General features: G+C 49.7%; 2 protein-coding genes across 2 annotated transcripts in view; one reads left to right on the forward strand and one right to left on the reverse strand.

The window, feature by feature from the left end:
* Positions 1-1425, forward strand: part of itga11b (integrin, alpha 11b) — a 33284-nt gene extending 31859 nt beyond the window's left edge. Inside the window, exon 30 of the mRNA XM_080002272.1 lies at positions 1-1425. This exon is cut by the window's left edge and continues 263 nt beyond it. The gene's annotated coding sequence lies outside the window, so the exon portion shown is untranslated.
* A 426-nt stretch (positions 1426-1851) lies between these two features.
* Positions 1852-4242, reverse strand: fem1b (fem-1 homolog b). The gene is made up of 2 exons (XM_080002668.1): positions 3981-4242; positions 1852-3900 (listed from the first exon to the last, which is right to left on the reverse strand). Exons 1-2 carry the CDS (start codon positions 4226-4228, stop codon positions 2265-2267), a joined length of 1884 nt encoding a protein of 627 aa, XP_079858794.1. The 5' UTR covers positions 4229-4242; the 3' UTR covers positions 1852-2264.
* Between the last annotated feature and the right edge of the window lie 16338 nt (positions 4243-20580).

Consider the following 20580-nt stretch of genomic DNA (forward strand, 5'->3'; position numbering starts at 1 on the left):
CATCCGATCAGACACCCAACCAGACATCCACCTGACCATCCAGTCAGACACCCAACCAACATCCAACCAGACACCCAACCAACATCCAACCAGACATCCGACCAGACACCCAACCAACATCCAACCAGACACCCAACCAACATCCGACCAGACATCCGACCAGACATCCAACCAGACACCCAACCAGACACCAACCAACATCTAACCAGACATCCACCTGACATCCAACCAGGCATCTGGCCAACATCCATCTGACCATCCAACCCAACATGTCTGCCATCCGACCAGACACCCAACTCGACATCCATCTGACATCGAGCCAGACATCCAACCACCCATCTCTTCATCCCTCCACCAATGGTTCAAATGAAGTTCTCTAAACCCTGCAACAGAAGATCAGAACGTTAAAGTCCTAAATACCTTTGTTTAGATGTGACGTCAGGTGTTGATCGGCTGGAACCTGATAGGTTCAGAGCAGGATGTGGGCGGGTTCGGCCGTCAAACAGGAAGCTGGTTTGAGCGCTCGCAGCAGGAACTCTGGTCTCCAGGAAGAGTCCAGTGTCACTTCCTGTTGCGATACGATTGTGAAAAGTGGCGCATCAGCATCGCCGTGGCAACCGCTGATAACAAAGGGGATTCCCACCGATGCTAGCAGTGTCACCAGGAGGTGGGCGTGGCAGCTTGAAGGATTATCACTTTTGGCAAAGTACCGTTTTAGCAAGATGTTGAAATGCAGAATTTCTGGTGCCGACATGTTCGGAAATGTAAGGTGGTGATTTCAAATCATACTGCAGGAATATCACCAAATGGTTAAAAACACCAGAAAATACTGGAGGTGTCATTCAAAAGTGAGTTTCAATGTCTTCTCAAACAGCCAAACCACATTTCACCAGATGCAAAAAGTATCATAGGTTGAGTGGTGGGCGTGGCTGAGGCTGCACCAACAGGCTCCTGGAACCATGACAACGTTTCTCCTCCAGTTTCAGCATCAGACTGTGGAACTTATGATAAATCTAACTTTGTATATTTACATTATAGCTAATGCACTTTTGTTGTATAAACTTGAACTTTTGTAAATATCTGTATGTAAAATGTTCATACCAAAAGTATTATTGTATGACAAATCCGTTCCTACGAACCGTACCAGGTGGTACTGGTTTAAACCTCCCAGTGATCATGAGCTGGAAACCTGATTGAACCTGTTGCTGGTTTTATTCTTAACCTTGGACTCAACTGTCGATTTACAGCAAAACGTCAGTTTGGGACGATGTACGTCCAGCGCCTCATGTGGAGATATTAAAAGTGCTAAAAGCATTTGAACAGCAGGGTGGCTGCGTGGCCTCTGACATTTATTCGAGGAAATGTTAATTCAACACAATGTTTTTTTGAACAAATTAAAGGGGATCCATCCCATCAGCTCCTTTACTCCGTCCTCCGCTCTTTCCCTCATTGCTCACGGTGCTACGATGCACCACCTTCATAACTGACGGAATAATGACGACATGTCCCATGTAGCAGCCATCAGAGGTGAAACCACAGACGGTTAAACGAGAAAAAGACAATGATTTCAAGGTGAAACATGGTGAGGTGGGCGTGGCCGCCAGGTGAGTTTCACCATCAAACCAAGAATCTGTCACAAAAACATGAAAGTGATCAAAGTCAAATAAAAGTGTTGTTGTTGGTATTTTAAGTCCAGGCTGCATCTCTGAAGAACCAATAACAACACAAACAGATCAATCGTTTCATAACTGTGTTTCCATCATCGTCAAACGTTCAACACCTCGAACCAGAAAATAACTTTGTGTCATGAATCCAAATAAGAGGGGAAACACTTCAGTGAAAAGTTTTTAATTGGGCAGCGTCCGTCCTCCCCGGCACCAGCAACATAAAACCCCCCCCTCCATCTGAGCGTGATTTAAAAACAACATTCATATTTTGAGGCGGTGACGCCGTCTGATCACATCTACACGAAGCTCCCACAACCTGCTGAGGGTCAGGACTCCAGCCTGGATACCAGGGAATTGTGAAAAAACTTTCTAAAATAAACCTCAGGTCACGCGTCACATGGTTGCGACGTCTTAAATAAACAGAAACAGCCGTTAAGACGCTGAAAGTAAAAACACACGGTTACAAGTTCTGTCCAGCAGTTCGTCAAACGTTCAGTTTGCTCTGGCACCTCCACAGACACACCACCCGTCTGTCCCTCTGCTTCCCGTCCGTTCCTCCCACCGAAGCGGCAGACAGACAGGCGGGCGGGTCTGTCCTCAGTGGATCTCCACGAAGGCCTCCAGCGTCTTGGGGATCTGGTTCTGGTAGGAGATGCGGTGCGCACGCACGGCGCGCGCCGCCAGGCACTTGAGACTCATCTTCATCTGCGTCTTGAGGAGGATCTCCGACACGCCCGTGGTGCTCTTCTCCAGCGGCGTCTTGCGCTGCTTGTTGGTCATGTCCGTGTGCGCTCCGGCCTCCACCAGCTGGATGATGATGGCGTGAAGCGTCAGGAAGTCGCTGATGGGCCGGTTGTACTGCACGATGACGTGCAGCGGCGTGTTGCCCTGGTGGTCCACGCCGTTGACCCTGGCACCGCAGTCCAGCAGTAGGCGGCTGACGGCGGAGTTGGGGAAGCTGCACACGTCGTTGGTGTGGAAGTCGTCGACGGGCGTGGTGGCGCTGACCGCCAAGTGCAGGAGGGACGAGCCCTCGCGGGAGCGCGGGTCCATCTGCACCAGCCGGTAGATCTGCCGGTTGAGGCGAGCGCGCTCGTCCACGCCGCACGCCGTTTTGGTGGCGATGCAGGCGAGGTAGAGGAAGGTGAAGACGTTGGACTCGTAGTTGTCCGTGGCCTGCGGCAGCTCCGTCTCGGCGGCGGCGGAGACGCGCGCCATGCTGCGCTGGATCTCCGTCACGCTGCAGCGCAGAACCTGCTCCACGGCGTCGGCCCACACCGCCTCCTTCAGCAGCACCATCTGCGAGAAGACCTGCGCAAAGCGCAGCAGGTCCTTGTGCGTGTTGCGGTTCCCCTGCTGCCGCAGCCGCAGCGCGTGCAGCCACAGCCGGATGCACGGCACGAACTCCAGGCTGTCGGCGTAGACGGCACCGCGATAGATGATGGAGTGCGACACGTCCACGTTGTCCGCGCCCAGGATTCGCTCGCGAATCATCAGGCCCTCCATGTGCAGCGCGTCCCGGTCCTGCCGCAGCACCTCCAGCTCCTGCAGCGTGCGGCACTCGTCGCGCCCCCCGTAGGCCTGGACGGGAGGCGGCAGCTGCTTGAGGAGGGGCCGGGCGGGGTCGCGGTGCCGCTCCAGCATGGCGAGCCGCAGGTAGTGGAAGGTCTTCAGGATGTCATAGTGCTCGCGGTCATTGGCAAAAGAGGCCCCCAGCAGCTCCAGCGCCTCGATGCGGCTCGGCGGGTCGCAGTCGGCGTGGGCGAGCAGCAGCTCCACCACGCTGGCCTTGCAGCTCTCCGCCGCCACCTTCAGGGGGGTCATGCCGTGTCCGTTCACCACCATGGCCGCCTGGCGGCTCACCAGCTCCTGCACGATGGCCAGGTGGCCCGCCTCCGCCGCGAAGTGGAGGGCGGTGGCGCCGCAGTGGGCCTTGGCGTTGGGCTCGGCGCCGCACTGCAGCAGGAAGCGCACCACCTCCGTGTGGCCCTTGTAGGCGGCGATCATCAGGCAGGTGTTGTTGTACTTGTTGGTGATGCTGATGTCGGCGCGGTGCTCCACCAGGTAGCGCACGATGTCCAGACGCCCGTCGAAGCAGGCGGCTCTCAGCGGGGTGGAGTTGGTGATGGTGGTGTGGTTGACGTTGGCATGGAAACTCACCAGGAGGCGGACCACGTCGAAGTGTCCGGCGCCCGCCGCACACCACAGCGCCGTGGCTCCGTCGATGACGTACCTGAGACAGAGACGCCGGCGGGTAAACGGGGAGACATTTACAAGCAGAAAGTCAGACGCTGCGGCGGCTCCGGTACTTACCCGTCGAAGCGGATGGTACCGGTCTGCTCCGTGTCCACTCGGTAGTGGTCCAGCAGCAGCCGGACCACCTTGTCGTGCCCGTTCCGAGCCGCTATGATCAGCGGGGTGGACCTCTGTCCGTCCTGCTGGGTCACGTAGCGCAGCAGGTGCTGGATGTCCGGCTCGGGGTGGTTGAGCAGCAGGGCGGCCAGGGTCAGGACGCGGCCCTCGCTGCAAGCCTTGTACACGTACCCGGCCAGAGGCTCCATGTGCGCCCCGCGGACCGTCCGCACCTCCGCAAACTACGGCGTTCACTGCGCAGCGAGCCGCCTCCCATAAGAGGACCCGGGACGGAACCAGGCTCACACGAAAGTCCCGAGAAGGCGACGGAAGCTTCCAGAAGATCTTCACAGCCGCTCCATGCTCCGATCCCCAAACCGCAGTTTTCGCCTCCTCTGTCCACAGACCGGAAGTCCGGCTCCAAATGAGTCCGGATGGAAACAGCCGAGCGGGAGCTAAGTTCCGCCCGGAAACACAATTGGGACCTTATCTCCAGATTTGACCAAATCAAGTGGTTGAGCAGATGGTTCTGACGTCATCGCTGTGTTGACGTTTATTTCTTGAAATATAAAAATCCTCCAACAGACCTGAACAAATACACAACTTATCACCCCATGACGTCTGACTGATAAGATGCAGTTATATAATGTATCATAGAAAACATAACTGTAACTGTAAAACTATATTATATACACATAGGAAACGATATAATAAAAAAATCTTGAGTCTAATATAAATATAAAACTACATTACATAACTATGACACCATATTATATAAGTATAAAACCATGTTATATAACTAAATGTTTATATTATATAACTATGTTGTCGTACACACGTCATGCAGGGGGCGGCACTGGGCTCATGAGCGTGACGCACCAGGCGGGGACCGCGTGACGAATGGAGGCTGCGTCGAGCCGCGGCTTATAAAGGATTCCATTATTACGTCACTGTGACATCAGCGGCGACCCACCGGAACCGGAAGTGGTTTGACAGATGTGAAGGTTTCTGTGCTGCAGCAGCTTGGGAGCAGTGTAGATCACTGCATGTCCTCATGTCCTTATGTCTCCATGTCCTCATGTCCTTATATCCTTATGTCCTCATGTCCCCATATCCCCATGTCCTCATATCGTTATATCCTTATGTCCTTATGTCTCCATGTCCTTATGTCTCCATGTCCTCATGTCCTTATATCCTTATGTCCTCATGTCCCCATATCCCCATGTCCTCATGTCTCCATGTCCTCATATCGTTATATCCTTATGTCCTTATGTCTCCATGTCCTCATGTCCTTATATCCTTATGTCCTCATGTCCCCATGTCCTCATGTCTCCATGTCCTCATATCGTTATATCCTTATGTCCTTATGTCTCCATGTCCTCATGTCTCCATGTCCTCATGTCCTTAGTCCTTATGTCTCCATGTCCTCATGTCTCCATGTCCTTATGTCTCCATGTCCTTATGTCTCCATGTCCTCATGTCCTTATGTCTCCATGTCCTTATGTCTCCATGTCCTCATATCGTTATGTCCTTATGTCTCCATGTCCTTATGTCTCCATGTCCTCATGTCCTTAGTCCTTATGTCTCCATGTCCTCATGTCTCCATGTCCTTATGTCTCCATGTCCTCATGTCTCCATGTCCTCATGTCCTTATGTCCTTATGTTTCCATGTCCTTATGTCCTCATGTCCTTAGGTCTCCATGTCCTCATGTCCTTATGTCCTTAGGTCTCCATGTCCTCATGTCCCCATATCCCCATGTCCTTATGTCTCCATGTCCCCATGTCTCCATGTCCTCATGTCCTTATGTCCTTAGGTCTCCATGTCATCATGTCCCCATATCCCCATGTCCTTAGTCCTTATGTCTCCATGTCCCCATGTCTCCATGTCCTCATATCGTTATATCCTCGTGTCCTTATGTCTCCATGTCCTCATGTCTCCATGTCCTCATGTCTCCATGTCCTCATGTCCTTATGTCCTTATGTTTCCATGTCCTTATGTCCTCATGTCCTTAGGTCTCCATGTCCTCATGTCCTTATGTCCTTAGGTCTCCATGTCCTCATGTCCTTATGTCCCCATGTCCTTAGTCCTTATGTCTCCATGTCCTTATGTCTCCATGTCCTCATGTCTCCATGTCCTCATGTCCTTATGTCTCCATGTCCTCATTTCCTTAGTCCTTATGTCTCCATGTCCTCATGTCTCCATGTCCTTATGTCTCCATGTCCTCATGTCTCCATGTCCTCATGTCCTTATGTCCTTATGTTTCCATGTCCTCATGTCCTTAGGTCTCCATGTCCTCATGTCCTTATGTCCTTAGGTCTCCATGTCCTCATGTCCCCATATCCCCATGTCCTTAGTCCTTATGTCTCCATGTCCCCATGTCCTCATATCGTTATATCCTAATGTCCTTATGTCTCCATGTCCTTATGTCTCCATGTCCTCATGTCCTTATGTCTCCATGTCCTCATGTCTTCATGTCCTTATGTCTCCATGTCCTCATGTCTCCATGTCCTCATGTCCTTATGTCCTTATGTTTCCATGTCCTTATGTCCTCATGTCCTTAGGTCTCCATGTCCTCATGTCCTTATGTCCTTAGGTCTCCATGTCCTCATGTCCTTATGTCCCCATGTCCTTAGTCCTTATGTCTCCATGTCCTTATGTCTCCATGTCCTCATGTCTCCATGTCCTCATGTCCTTATGTCTCCATGTCCTCATGTCTCCATGTCCTTATGTCTCCATGTCCTCATGTCTCCATGTCCTCATGTCCTTATGTCCTTATGTTTCCATGTCCTTATGTCCTCATGTCCTTAGGTCTCCATGTCCTCATGTCCTTATGTCCTTAGGTCTCCATGTCCTCATGTCCAAATATCCCCATGTCCTTATGTCTCCATGTCCTCATGTCCCCATATCCCCATGTCCTCATGTCTCCATGTCCTCATATCCTTATATCCTCATGTCATTATGTTTCCATGTCCTCATGTCCTTATATCCTTATGTCCTTATGTCCTTATGTCTCCATGTCCTCATGTCTCCATATCCCCATGTCCTTATATCCTTATGTCTCCATGTCCTCATGTCTTCATGTCCTCATGTCCCCATATCCCCATGTCCTCATGTCCTTATGTCCTCATGTCCCCATATCCCCATGTCTCCATGTCCTCATGTCTCCGTATCCCCATGTCCTCATGTATCCGTATCCCCATGTCCTCATGTCCCCATATCCCCATGTCCTCATGTCCTTATGTCCTCATGTCCTTATATCCTTATGTCTCCATGTCCTCATGTCTCCATGTCCTTATGTCCTTATGTTTCCATGTCCTTATGTCCTCATGTCCTTAGGTCTCCATGTCTTCATGTCCTTATGTCTCCATGTCCTCATGTCCCCATATCCCCATGTCCTCATGTCCTTATGTATCCATGTCCTCATGTCCTCGTGTTCTCATGTCCTCATATCCCCATGTCCTCATGTCCTTATGTATCCATGTCCTCAGGTTCTCATGTCCTCATGTCTCCATGTCCTCATGTCCCCATATCCCCATGTCCTTATGTATCCATGTCCTCATGTTCTCATGTCCTCATGTCCTCATATCCTCATGTTCTCATGTCCTCATGTATCCATGTCCTCATGTTCTCATGTCTTCATGTCTCCATGTCCTCATGTCCTTATGTATCTTTGTATCCATGTCCTCATGTCCTCATATCCCCATGTATCCATGTCCTCATGTCCTCATATCCCCATGTATCCATGTCCTCATGTCCTCATGAGCAGGATGCTCCACGTGGAGAAAATCAAATCAAGTCACGGTTTGAAGGTTTGTTGACACGCCTCTCTGAACCACATGGACCAACGTCGTAGCTCCGCCCTCTCACTGCCCTGCCTTCCTGATTGGTCAGGTCGTTTTTGGAAACCACCTTGACCCCTCCCACAGCAGAGAGGGAGACAGGCCTGGCAGGAGACGTTTGCTTTGGTTTGAACTTACAGAACATTTTGTTGTGATGCTATTTCACAAGTTGCAGCTTTTAAATCTGCTTTCATGGATTCTGTGCAAGGAGAGTTTCTGTGTTTTGGGTTTTGGATCTTTCTGTTCTGGTTTGTTTCAAGAAGATGAAGTGACATCTCATCCACACGCTTCATCTCCACCTTCCATCTCATGCCAACATGAGACTTATTTACAGAGTTTATTCAAACTCTACTTGAGTGAAACAATGACGTGTGTGTAGGGACAAAGTGTGTGTGTGTGTGTGTGTGTCTGTGTGTGTGTGTGTGTGTGTGTGTGTGTGTGTGTGTGTCTGTGTGTGTGTCTGTGTGTGTGTGTCTGTGTGTGTGTGTGTGTCTGTGTGTGTGTGTGTGTGTGTGTGTGTCTGTGTGTCTGTGTGTGTGTGTGTGTGTGTGTGTCTGTGTGTGTGTGTGTGTGTGTGTGTGTGTGTCTGTGTGTGTGTGTGTGTGTGTGTGTCTGTGTCTGTGTGTGTGTGTGTGTGTGTGTGTGTGTCTGTGTGTCTGTGTGTGTGTGTGTGTGTGTGTGTGTGTCTGTGTGTGTGTGTGTGTGTCTGTGTCTGTGTGTGTGTGTGTGTGTCTGTGTGTGTGTCTGTGTGTGTGTGTCTGTGTGTGTGTGTGTGTGTGTGTGTGTGTGTCTGTGTGTCTGTGTGTGTGTGTCTGTGTGTGTGTGTGTCTGTGTGTGTGTGTGTGTGTGTGTCTGTCTGTGTGTGTGTCTGTCTGTGTGTGTGTCTGTGTGTGTCTGTGTGTGTGTCTGTGTGTGTGTGTGTGTGTGTGTCTGTGTGTGTGTCTGTGTGTGTGTGTGTGTCTGTGTGTGTGTGTGTGTGTGTGTGTGTGTGTGTGTGTGTGTCTGTGTGTCTGTGTGTGTGTGTGTGTGTGTGTGTCTGTGTCTGTGTGTGTGTGTGTGTGTGTGTCTGTGTGTGTGTGTGTGTGTGTGTGTGTGTGTGTGTGTGTGTGTGCTTGTGTGTGTGTGTGTCTGTGTGTGTGTGTGTCTGTGTGTGTGTGTGTGTGTGTGTGTGTGTGTGTGTGTGTGTGTGTGTGTGTGTGTGTGTGTGTGTGTGTGTGTGTGTGTCTGTGTGTGTGTGTGTGTGTGTGTGTGTGTGTGTGTGTTACACAGATTATAGGTTTATCTCTGGTTGATCTCCGGAGTGGGGTTCCTGTGCGGAGCGGCAGTGTTTTCATCAATGTGATTTGGAGCCAGTAGGACGCACGTTGCGGCGCGAGGAGCAGGAACATCACCAGGAGGACGGCGGCGGTTTCCATCTTCACTTACTGGCAGCGGAACAGGCAACAGTGGCAGCGGTGCTCAGTGTTTCTGTTGAACCAGACCCACTGAGCTCCAGCTGCGTTGGGTGGAGCTATGAAAAGTATATGAGACTCTAAATGTTATTAGAGATTTGTGCATCAACTTCATGGTAGAGCAGTAGGTCTACAGACTGTGCAGTAGGTGTATAGACTGGTCTATAGAAGGTCTGGTAGAAGGTCTATAGACCTATAGGTAGGTCTACAGATACTGGTCCATCTTTAAATGGTCTGGTTGGGCAATAGATGGTATGGTGGGTCTGTAGACAGTGTGGTAGAAGGTCTAAACATTGTGTGGTAGGTCTTCAGTTAGTGCATAGAAGGTTTATTGATTGTGTAGTGAGTCAACAGACAGTCTATAGGTCTATAGACAGTCTGGTAGGTCTGTAGAGTGGTAGGTTTTCAGGCAGTCTATGGAAAGCAGGTGTCACTGGAGGACAGATGCAGACATCATTGCGGAGGCGACACTTGGCTGCTCTGCAGGACGGGACCTTCACGTCCAGGTCAGAATCACTGTATTCAGCTTTGTTTGACTCCTCACGGAACCTGACTCTCCGACAGAGCGCAAAGCCGCTCTACGTTAGAGTTCTGACGTAGAGCGGCTCTACGTTAGAACTCAAAGCAATATGGTTGATGTCTCAGAAGGAGTGGTCATCAACAGGAGTTTTCCAGAGATGTGGTGCATGGCTGCAAAATGTTTTATCTTGTTAAACAGTGAGTCATGTCATTGAGATTTGGATATAATTTGCACTACAGCTGTAGAATACAACAATTATCCTACAACAGCTACTAATATCTCCTTATATAACATTAAACATGAATTAACTTAAATGGCAAACTGGTGTTAACTTCAACTGTTAAAGGCATCATTTACAGATCAGCTGTTAAACTAAATGATTGATTGGTTGGTTTGGTAAAAAGCTTCACTTCTTCGTGGCTGAACTGACATCACATCCTGTTTCCTGAGGCCACCAGACAAAGTGCATCAGGTGGAGCTTGTGCTCTGCTCCACCAGGAGGAACGTCTTCAGACTGACCAGTGCAGAGACGTTCCTCCAGCAGGTGCTTGTTGCTGAGCAGTGACATGTTGTAGTAGGAGACACCACCACAGGATGAAGAGAGGTGGTGTCATCTGCACATGTCCGCTAACACGAGATGAATCAGATGAGATTAGAGCTGAAGGGCGTCCGGTCAGAACACCTGCGGCATGCTCAGCCTATCAGGAGCCAGATGAAGAACCGCCAGCTGTTTCAGATTACACCTCCCAGGAGAGGGTTGAGGACAATAAATAAGAGACACACAAACCAGAAGACAAGTGGCTCAATGTTCCAATCTGTCTTCCATTTCCAACATGGTGATGGATGCTGCTGATGGATGCTGCTGGTGGATGCTGCTGCTGTGTCCGTTCAGGTCTGGGACCAGCCAGGTGAACTCTGGTGTCAAGCCTCCGTTCCACCTGGATCTCTGGATCGGCTTCACTCTCCGGAACTGTCTGCTTGATGTGGGCCAACCGGTCGTCATGGTAACCTCACAGATGCTGTCCCTGTTTCTTCCACTGACCCCTTATGCATGGGTGGATGCATGGATGGATGCATGGATGGATGGATGCACGGATGCATGCATGGATGGATGCATGGATGGATGGATGCATGGATGGGTGGATGGATGGATGGATGCATGGATGGATGGATGGATGCATGGATGGGTGGATGGATGGAGGGATGCATGGATGGATGGATGGATGGATGCATGGATGGATGGAGGGATGTAGCCTCCATGCTGAACACAGATCAGTCAGAGGTGTTGGGTTTGGGGGATTTGGAGCCGACTGATCAGTTGTTATTTCTCATGTTTCAGCTGCTCCTCCCACGACAGTTTCCTCTGAACCGAGCTGGTCCTGCTGAGTATCTACACATGGTTTCCAACGTCATCACCCCCTTCCTGCTGCTCAAGGTAACCAGCTGAACATCTAACTAACTCCTCTCCTCTCCTCTCCTCTCCTCTCCTCTCCTCTCTTCTCCTCCTTACTGCATTAAACCGTGGGGCCTCAGATGTTCTTCCTTGTTCTGCAGCTGACGGAGCGCAGCCCCAGGGCTCTTCCTCCTCCAGCTGTTTACCTGTGCATCATCTCTGTCGTCATGGGAACCAGTCTCCACCTGGTGGGAAGCTCCGTCAGCCAGCGCCTCCTGCTGATTGGCTACCAGTTCCACCTGTCCTTCAGAGAAGACCCAATCATTGGAAAGCTTGAACCCGCCCCCTTGGTACTGGGAGTCCCACAGGATCCATGGAGGGTGGTGTAGATGGATGATCTGAGGAACTTCTCTGTTGTTCACAGATGGACTCCTTGGAACTTCTTCTGTTCTTTGATAAGACTCTGGGCCGTTCTCTGTGGTGAGACTGAACATCTCACTCTGCTCATATGAACATCTCCATCAGCGCTCTCCCGTGCTCCAGGGTGGAGCTGCCTGGCTTCACTCCGCCCGTCTGGGTGGGTGTGGTGATGTTTGATCCTCTCTCCTGCAGGTGTGTTCCCTTCTTCCTCGTCCTCTTCCTCTACTTCGGAGGCTGTTTCTCCCGGTCAGAGGTGAAGACGCCGCTGGCTGCCTGGTTTCTGCTGCCGCCCGGTGCACTGCACTACTGGTCAGACTGGGAGGAGGCCACGCCCTTTTTTCCTGCTTTTAACCAATCGCAGCAGGTGTCACAGAGTGGGAGCAACTGTGACACCTGCTGTTCTGTCCATCGTCAACACTGATTTTCACTTGAATCAAATCAAACTTCAGTGATTTAAGCACTGATCCCACATCCAATATAACTGGAATTACATATTTATACACACATATTTATATGCACATATTTATATACACATATCTAAATTCACATATTTATATACACAAATTTATATGCACATATTTATATACACATATCTAAATGCACATATTCACCTTGCAGTATTTATTGGTGTAACAATAAATACTGCAAGGTGGTGCTAAGTAGTTGTAGGTTAGGACAGGAGGTACTCACTGAAGAGCTGGGTCTTCAGGTGCTTCTTAAAGACAGAGGGAGGTCCCCGCTCTGGTCATTTTTGGCAGCTCGTTCCACCAACGTGGAACTACAAATGAGAATAGCCTGGATTGCCGTGGCTGTATGGCCGGCAGAGCCAGGCCACGCTCATTTGACGAGCGCAGCATCCGGGGGGCAACATGTGCTCTTACAAGAGCATTTAAGTAGGCGGGAGCATTCCCAGCAATCACTCTGTAGGCCAGCATCAGAGCCTTGAACTTGATGCGGGCGGCTACAGGTAACCGAGCGGCTACAGGTAACCAAGCGGCTTCAGGTAACCAGTGGAGCTCGATGAGCAGCGGAGTGACATGGGCCCTCTTTGGCTGGTTGAACACCAGTCGCGCCGCCGCATTCTGTATCATCTGAAGTGGCTTCACCGCACAGGCCGGCAAGCCTGTTAAGAGGGCGTTGCAGTAGTCGAGACGGGACATCACCAAGGTTTGTATCAGCAGTTGAGTGGCATATTGGGTCAGGTACGGCCTGACTTTTCGGATGTTGAGTAGTGCGAAGCGGCAGGACCGGGAGACGGCGGCAACATGGTCCGAGAATGTCAGTTGGTCATCAATAATGACACCAAGATTCCTTGCAGCCTTGGTAGGAACAAGAGATAGAGAGTCGATTTTAATATCGATGTTGTGATAAATACCTTGTTTGGCCGGGAAGACCAGCAGTTCCGTTTTCGCCAGATTTAGTTGAAGATGATAATCCTTCATCCATGTGGATATGTCAGCGAGACAATCCGAGATCCGCGTCGAGACAGTAGGGTCGTCGGGCGGGAAGGACAGATAGAGTTGAGTATCATCCGCATAGCAGTGATATGAAAAGCCATGTGAGCGGATGATCGGGCCCAGTGAGGTGGTGTTTATGGCAAAGAGGAGGGGTCCTAGCACCGAGCCTTGGGGCCCCCCTGTGGTGAGGTGGTGAGGCACAGACAGCTGGCCTCGCCATGTCACACTGAACGAGCGCCCAGTGAGGTAAGATTCGAACCAGGAAAGTGCACTGCCCGTTATGCCCACACTTGAGAGTATGGACAGGAGTATGCAATGATTGACAGTGTCAAAAGCAGCTGATAAGTCAAGCAGAATGAGAACCGAGGATTTGGCAGCAGCTCTAGCAGTTTTCAAGGCCTCTGTCACAGACAACAGGGCTGTTTCAGTGGAGTGACCACTTTTAAAGCCAGATTGAAGTGTATCAAGAAGGTTGTTTCTTGACAGGTATTCTGTAACCTGTCTAGAGACCGCCCTCTCTAAGGTTTTGGAAAGGAATGGGAGGAGAGAGACCGGCCGATAGTTTCCTACTTGATTGGGATCGAGTGAGGGTTTTTTGAGCAGTGGTGCGACCCGAGCCACTTTGAAAGCGGAAGGGAAAGTGCCGGAAGTTAGGGAAGAATTAATCATATGTGTGATTGCCGGGGTGATAGTCAGTGATATGGCTTGAAGGAGGTTGGATGGGATAGGATCTAGCGGACAGGTAGTGGGACGGCTACATGTTAGTAGTTTAGATACCTCACTTTCAGCGAGGGGGGTGAAACCAGGGGACAATGAGCCTAGGGCTGGAGAAGACAGGTTGTGAGTAAGTTGTTTAGTGAATTGGCTGCTGATGGCTGCCACTTTGTTTGTAAAAAAGAAGGCAAGGCAGTCAGCAGTGAGGTTAGTAGCTGGGGGAGGTGGTGGAGGGTAGAGCAGAGACTTGAAGGTGGTGAATAACGTACGTGTGTCTGTGGCACCGTTGATCCTATCGTTGAAGAAGGCCTTCTTGGCAGCAGTGATGCTGGAAGAGAAGGAGGACAGCAGTGTCTGGTAGCTTGCAAGATCCTCAATTGTTTTGGATTTGTGCCATTTCCTCTCGGCTGCTCTGAGGTCGGTGCGCGTTGTCCGGAGGGTGTCAGTCAGCCAAGGGTGCGACTGGGTTGAACGAGCAGGTCTGGTGGATAGTGGACACAGGCTATCCAGACATGAGCTCAAGGTGGAGCAGAGGGAGTCAGTGGCATCATTAACCTGCAGAGAGGAGAAAGTGCCGTGGGGTGGAAGAGAAGAGGAGAGCACAGAGGAGAAGTGGGTGGGAGACAAGTTGCGGAGATTGCTGCGGATGGTAACCATGGGTGGGGAGGTGGGGGGTTGTTTTGGTAGCTGGACATTGAAGTGGATGAAGAAGTGGTCAGAGAGATGAAGAGGAGTGACCAATAGGTTGTCGGTGGTGCAGCTCCGAGCAAGAATGAGATCAAGCTCTTTGCCAGCCTTGTGAGTCGGTGGAGTCGGGATCTGTCTTAGGTCGAATGAGCGAACCAAAGACAGGAAGTCAGCCGAGCTCGCACTGTCCAAGTGGATGTTCATGTCTCCGAGGACGAGCATGGGACACTCGTGCTCAGGGATTGATGACAGCAGGGTGTCAAGCTCATGTAGGAAGTCACCTAGTTGTCCTGGTGGACGGTAGATGACGACCACATAGGCTTTCACCGGAGCAGTCACCAAGACGGCGTGATATTCAAAGGAGGCAAAGTTGTTTAAAGGCAGCAGTGGATTAAATTTCCATGTGTTGGAAATTAGCAGGCCAGTCCCACCACCACGGCCAGATGGTCTGGATGTGTGGGAGAATGAGTAGTTAGTGGAGAGTGCAGCCGGGGTTGCGCTATCTTCCGGTTTAATCCATGTCTCAGTGAGAGCAAGGAGCTCCAAGGAGAGGTGGTTGGCATGACCAGAAATGAAGTCTGCCTTGTTAACTGCAGATCGACAATTCCATAAGCCAACAGAGAAGGAGGTCTTTGCAGAAGATGTTTGCTGCAGGGACCTGAGGTTACCCGGATTGCATCGGCGTATGGTATAACGACGCTTTCTGGGTGACCTTGAAGTTGTAGGGATGCGGTAGTAGCACATTTTGTATGGAGTGAGAGAAAGAAGGCAGGTTTGCCTTGTTCGGTGTCCTTGCTTCGGTTGACGTGCAGAGGTAGACGTGCGTCTTCACACGAGAGCGACTACAAATGGGCCAACGCTTGAAGCTAACGCTTCAAGGGCAGGACCATAAATAGGTGATAGAATACAGCTGCTCATGTGATTAGGGTTGCACCTGGCTAAGAGCACGCCCACATAAGAGAGGACTTACCTGAATAGGGGGTGTGTCTGGAACACAAGCTTGTTGGCAGATCAGCAAATAGCAGTGAAATGTACAGAGTCAATCCAGTAGTCCAAGTTGCAATACTACAATACGAGCAGGGATACACTACACAGCAACCTCAGCACTAGAGCTCGACTCCGTATCTGCACATATTTATATACACATATTTATATACACATATTTATATACACATATTTATATACACATATTTATATACACAAATTTATATGCACATATTTATATACACATATTTATATACAGATATTTATTGATGGGCAACATTCTGGGTTGTAGAGTTAAATGTGGATGAACAACAAAACAAAAACTATCCTGTCACAGTGGATACTTTGCTGTCATTGGTCACATATGAGTAACAAAACCTGGTAATAGTCATTTTATACCATGATGTCTTCATATCAACATATTCAACAATCAAATAATAGATCTTTTGGATGAGACTGCAGGACAGTGCAGTTCCTGCTTGCTGATGATGTCACTTCCCTGCTCCGTGACTCCAGGTTTCTGATCACAGACGGACAGATCTTCATCATTTTCATCTTCACCTTCTTCGCCATGATGGCCACCGTGATGCGCCAGAGGAGGCGGGGCTTAGTTCCTGATGCCAACGGCAACTTCCTGCTCTACAGGTACAGTACACACACACACACACACACACACACACACACAAGCGCGCACGCACACACACACGCACACGCGCACACGCACACAGCTCTCTACTTCCGGTCCCTAGTTTCTCTGCCGCTCTGCTGCTGGTGGTGTTCTGGGTGGTGTTCCTCTGGAATGACAACGTTCTGCGCAGGAGACACTCAGGCCTCATCTACATCCCAGAGCCCTGGTCCGTCTACACCCTGCACCTACACCTGGACCACAACCACACGGCCTGTCAGCAAACACTGTAACCTCCACCATAACCCTGTTACCTCCACCGTAATGCTGTAACCTCCACCCTGACGCTGTAACCTCCACTGTGATGCTGTAACCTCCACCACGACGGTGTAACCTCCACCGTGACACTGTAACCTCCACTGTGACACTGTAACCTCCACCGTAGAGCGGATGGTAGCTCAGGAGGTAGAGCTGGTGGTCTAGTCATCTAAAGGTTGCTGGTTGGATCCCAGGCTCCTCCTGCTAGCATGCTGTAGTGTCCTTGAGCAAGACACTTAACCCCTCATTGCTCCTGATGGCTGCGTCCGTCGCTGTTTGAACAATTGTAAGTCGCTTTGGATAAAAGCGTCTGATCAATGTAATGTAAATGTAATGTAACCGTGATGCTGTAGCCTCCACCGTGAGACTGTAACCTCCACTGTGATGCTGTAACCTCCACTGTGATGCTGTAACCTGTTTGTTGAGGCTGACAGAACAGACTACATCTCAAAGCTCCATGAAACTAAATGCAATTCAGTCTCTGCACTTTGATGTGATTCTGTGCAGCTTTAATAAAGTTCCTTTGAACACACAGCAGACGGTCACCGTGTAACCACAGTTTGAGTTTAGTGTCGTCCACCAAACTAAACTCAAGCACAGACGTTGTCGCGTCAACGTGGTGCATTCCACACGGAGACACGACACAAAGAGCGTCCCAGTTCCTCTTGTTGCTCTGTGCAGCCATGCGCACGGCAGTAGCTCCGTGCACAGAGAACCCGAGCGTCTGCCCCAGCGTCCACCCAAGCGTCCGCTCCAGCATCCACCCGAGCGTCCGCTATGGTGAGATCACTTCAGCCTTTTAACAATCTTTTCCCAGGGATTCAACCTCATTTTCCTCCTTTTCTTGTTTTTTTTCAGGCTCAGTTCCTCACACAAGAGCAGATCAGCGGTGAGGAGGGAGTTGTCCCCACAACACCAGTCAACGTTAGACGAAATAACAAGTGATTACCAGTCTGTGACTGAAGCAGGAGGAAAAACTTTTTACATGTTAACATGTTTTGAATGAGAGTTATGTCACATTTTATTTTGAATTACTTTTTGTAGTTGTAAAGTAGTGAAACGTTGGCTTCAGCAGCATTCCAGTCGGAAGCAACGCAGCTTCCTGTTTCCTGTCTATTACGTCCTGCTTCCAGCCTTATACGTCCTGTTTCTAGTCTCTTACTTCCTGTTTCTAGTCTCTTACTTCCTGTTTCCAGTCTCTGAGGTTAGCAGGGATGAGGCCAAAAGATGTTTTCTTCATGCATGTTGAAGTCTTAATGGTTTGCCCCGTGGGAATGCGTGGAAGCAGGGAAGCTGCGGCAGGTTGTGTAGCAACTGTTAGGAAAGATGGAAGCAACATTTTGATCAAAAATAAAGAAGTGATGCTTGAATTCGGTGACTTCCAGAATACAAGGAGTGTTTTTCTCTGTACGACGACGCGCAGCGAGGGAAGATCCGAGCGAAGGATCTGATCACTGTGATGCGCTGCCTGGGGAGGATGCCCACGCTGGCCGAGGTGGAGCGCCACCTGCTGGTGCACAAGATAGGTACCTGTCTGTCTCTCTGCCTTTCTTTCTGCCTGTCTTTCCCTGTTAGATAGATAGATAGATAGATAGATAGATAGATAGATAGATAGATAGATAGATAGATAGATAGATAGATAGATAGATAGATAAACTGATGGAACATCTTCCTGGGTGGAGGCAGGGCCGGGGAGCTGGACTTCTCCACCTTCCTGGACATGATGCACTGGCAGCAGCAGCAGGAGCATCCGCAGCAGGAGATCCTGGAGGCGATGCGGAGGAGCGACGACGGGTGCAGGGGTTTCATTATGGCCGCCGAGCTGCGCACCAAACTCACCCACATGGGAGAGAAACTCACCCACCCAGAGGGTGAGGAGGAGGGGGGACGGAGCTCTGCAGAAAGGATGGAGGGATGTCACTCCATGTTCTGACACTCACTGCTCTTTAAGGGAAAACTCCCGATCTTTGGGGAGAATAGTTTCTTGTCATCCTCACCCAGATACAGACAGAAGGACGGGCTGCACGCTAACAGTTTTAGCTCAATGCAAGACTTCAGATGGGATCAGCTAGCCTAGCTCCAGGGGAATCCCCCGAAAAAATCGCGCTAACCCTTTGAAAGCTCTCGATGAGACTATAGCTCTGCTGGGCCTTCGTGGAAAAAGTGGAAATACCTGTGAAAATAAAGGACATCATTTAATATAGGCATTGCTATATTTGGTCATAAAGTTGAAACACTGTGCAGAGAACCCGTCAGAGGTTCATCACGTTCAGCTACATTCTATCATCTATATTTTCACACCAAAACTAAAACCTCAAACATTTCCGGCCTTGTGTCAACTTCCCTCCTTCTCTTCTTTGTCTTTCCAGTGGACGAGCTGCTGGAGAGGTTTGGAGTCGGAGCCGACGGGCGTGTTCACTATGAGACGGTCGCCGCAGTGATGGGAAGACATCAGACCGACTTCTCAGCATCCGACGGCATCGACTCCTTCTACGGCGGAAAGAGTGATGAACCGTTGTGAACGTTGTCATCGCTGTGTTGGTGGAGTCATCGTACTGTGAAACAAAATGTCGTTTTTATCCAAAATGAATCATGACATTTTTCACACCATGACGTCAAATATATAAAATAGAAAGTTTCATTAGAAAACTGCAGTTTAGGTCTGATCTCAGACTTGACATGATCATGTAATGTAATGCTTCGGAGGTGTGGAATTCAAAATGATGAATGTCAACATCATGTAACATTCCCAGACATTACAATGACAATAAATTCTTCCAAATTCCACTTTTACAGAAAGACTTCATTACATTTTGAATCATTGACATGATCCGTGGGATGATAAAGGACTTTCCGTTCCTGCCTCCTGCTGGCTGACTGTGGGTACTGCAGCAAGGCTTTATTATTTTCACTTTGATCTGATGCGCTTCACTGCTGTGTTGGGTTGTTATGGCAACCATGAAATTGTCCTACATGTCCTACATGCCCTGCATGATGCTGCATGTTCTACATGTCCTACATGTCCTACATGTCCTACATTTCCTGCATGTCCTACATGTCCTGCACGTCCTACATGTCCTGCATGTCCTACATGTCCTGCATGTCCTGCATGTTCTACATGATCTACATGTCCTACATGTTCTACATGTCCTGCATGTCCTGCATCTTCTACATGTCCTGTATGTCCTGCATGTCCTGCATGTTCTACATGTCCTACATGCCCTGCATGATGCTGCATGTTCTACATGTCCTACATGTCCTACATGTCCTACATTTCCTGCATGTCCTACATGTCCTGCATGTCCTGCATGTTCTACATGTTCTACATGTCCTGCATGTCCTACATGTCCTACATGTCCTGCACGTCCTACATGTCCTGCATGTCCTACATGTCCTGCATGTCCTGCATGTTCTACATGTTCTACATGTCCTGCATGTCCTACATGTCCTACATGTCCTGCACGTCCTACATGTCCTGCATGTCCTACATGTCCTGCATGTCCTGCATGTTCTACATGTTCTACATGTCCTACATGTTCTACATGTCCTGCATGTCCTGCATCTTCTACATGTCCTGTATGTCCTGCATGTCCTGCATGTTCTACATGTCCTGCATGTCCCACATGTCCTACATGTCCTAAATGTCCTACATGTCCTGCATCTTCTACATGTCCTGCATGTCCTGCATGTTCTACATGTCCTGCATGTCCTACATGTCCTACATGTCCTGCATGTCCTACATGTCCTACATGTTCTACATGTCCTGCATCTTCTACATGTTCTACATGTCCTGCATGTCCTACATGTTCTACATGTCCTGCATGTCCTACATGTCCTACATGTCCTGCATGTCCTACATGTCCTACATGTCCTGCATGTCCTGCATGTTCTACATGTTCTACATGTCCTACATGTTCTACATGTCCTACATGTCCTGCATGTTCTACATGTTCTTCATGTCCTGCATGTCCTGCATCTTCTACATTTCCTACATGTCCTGCATGTCCTGCATGTTCTACATGTTCTACATGTTCTACATGTCCTACATGTCCTGCATGTTCTACATGTTCTACATGTCCTACATGTCCTAAATGTCCTGCATGTCCTGCATGTTCTACATGTTCTACATGTCCTACATGTCCTGCATGTCTT

The sequence above is a fragment of the Zeus faber genome (assembly GCF_960531495.2).
Source record: "Zeus faber genome assembly, chromosome: 6".
Classification (NCBI taxonomy): Eukaryota; Metazoa; Chordata; class Actinopteri; order Zeiformes; family Zeidae; genus Zeus; species Zeus faber.

Bases quoted from the DNA above. Each gene is read 5' to 3' on its own strand.
- fem1b (XM_080002668.1), bottom strand. From the start codon at position 4,228: ATGGAGCCTCTGGCCGGGTACGTGTACAAGGCTTGCAGCGAGGGCCGC. The intron at 3,901-3,980 runs GTAAGTACCGGA...TCTCTGTCTCAG, and splicing joins GGTACCATCCGCTTCGACGG to GTACGTCATCGACGGAGCCA.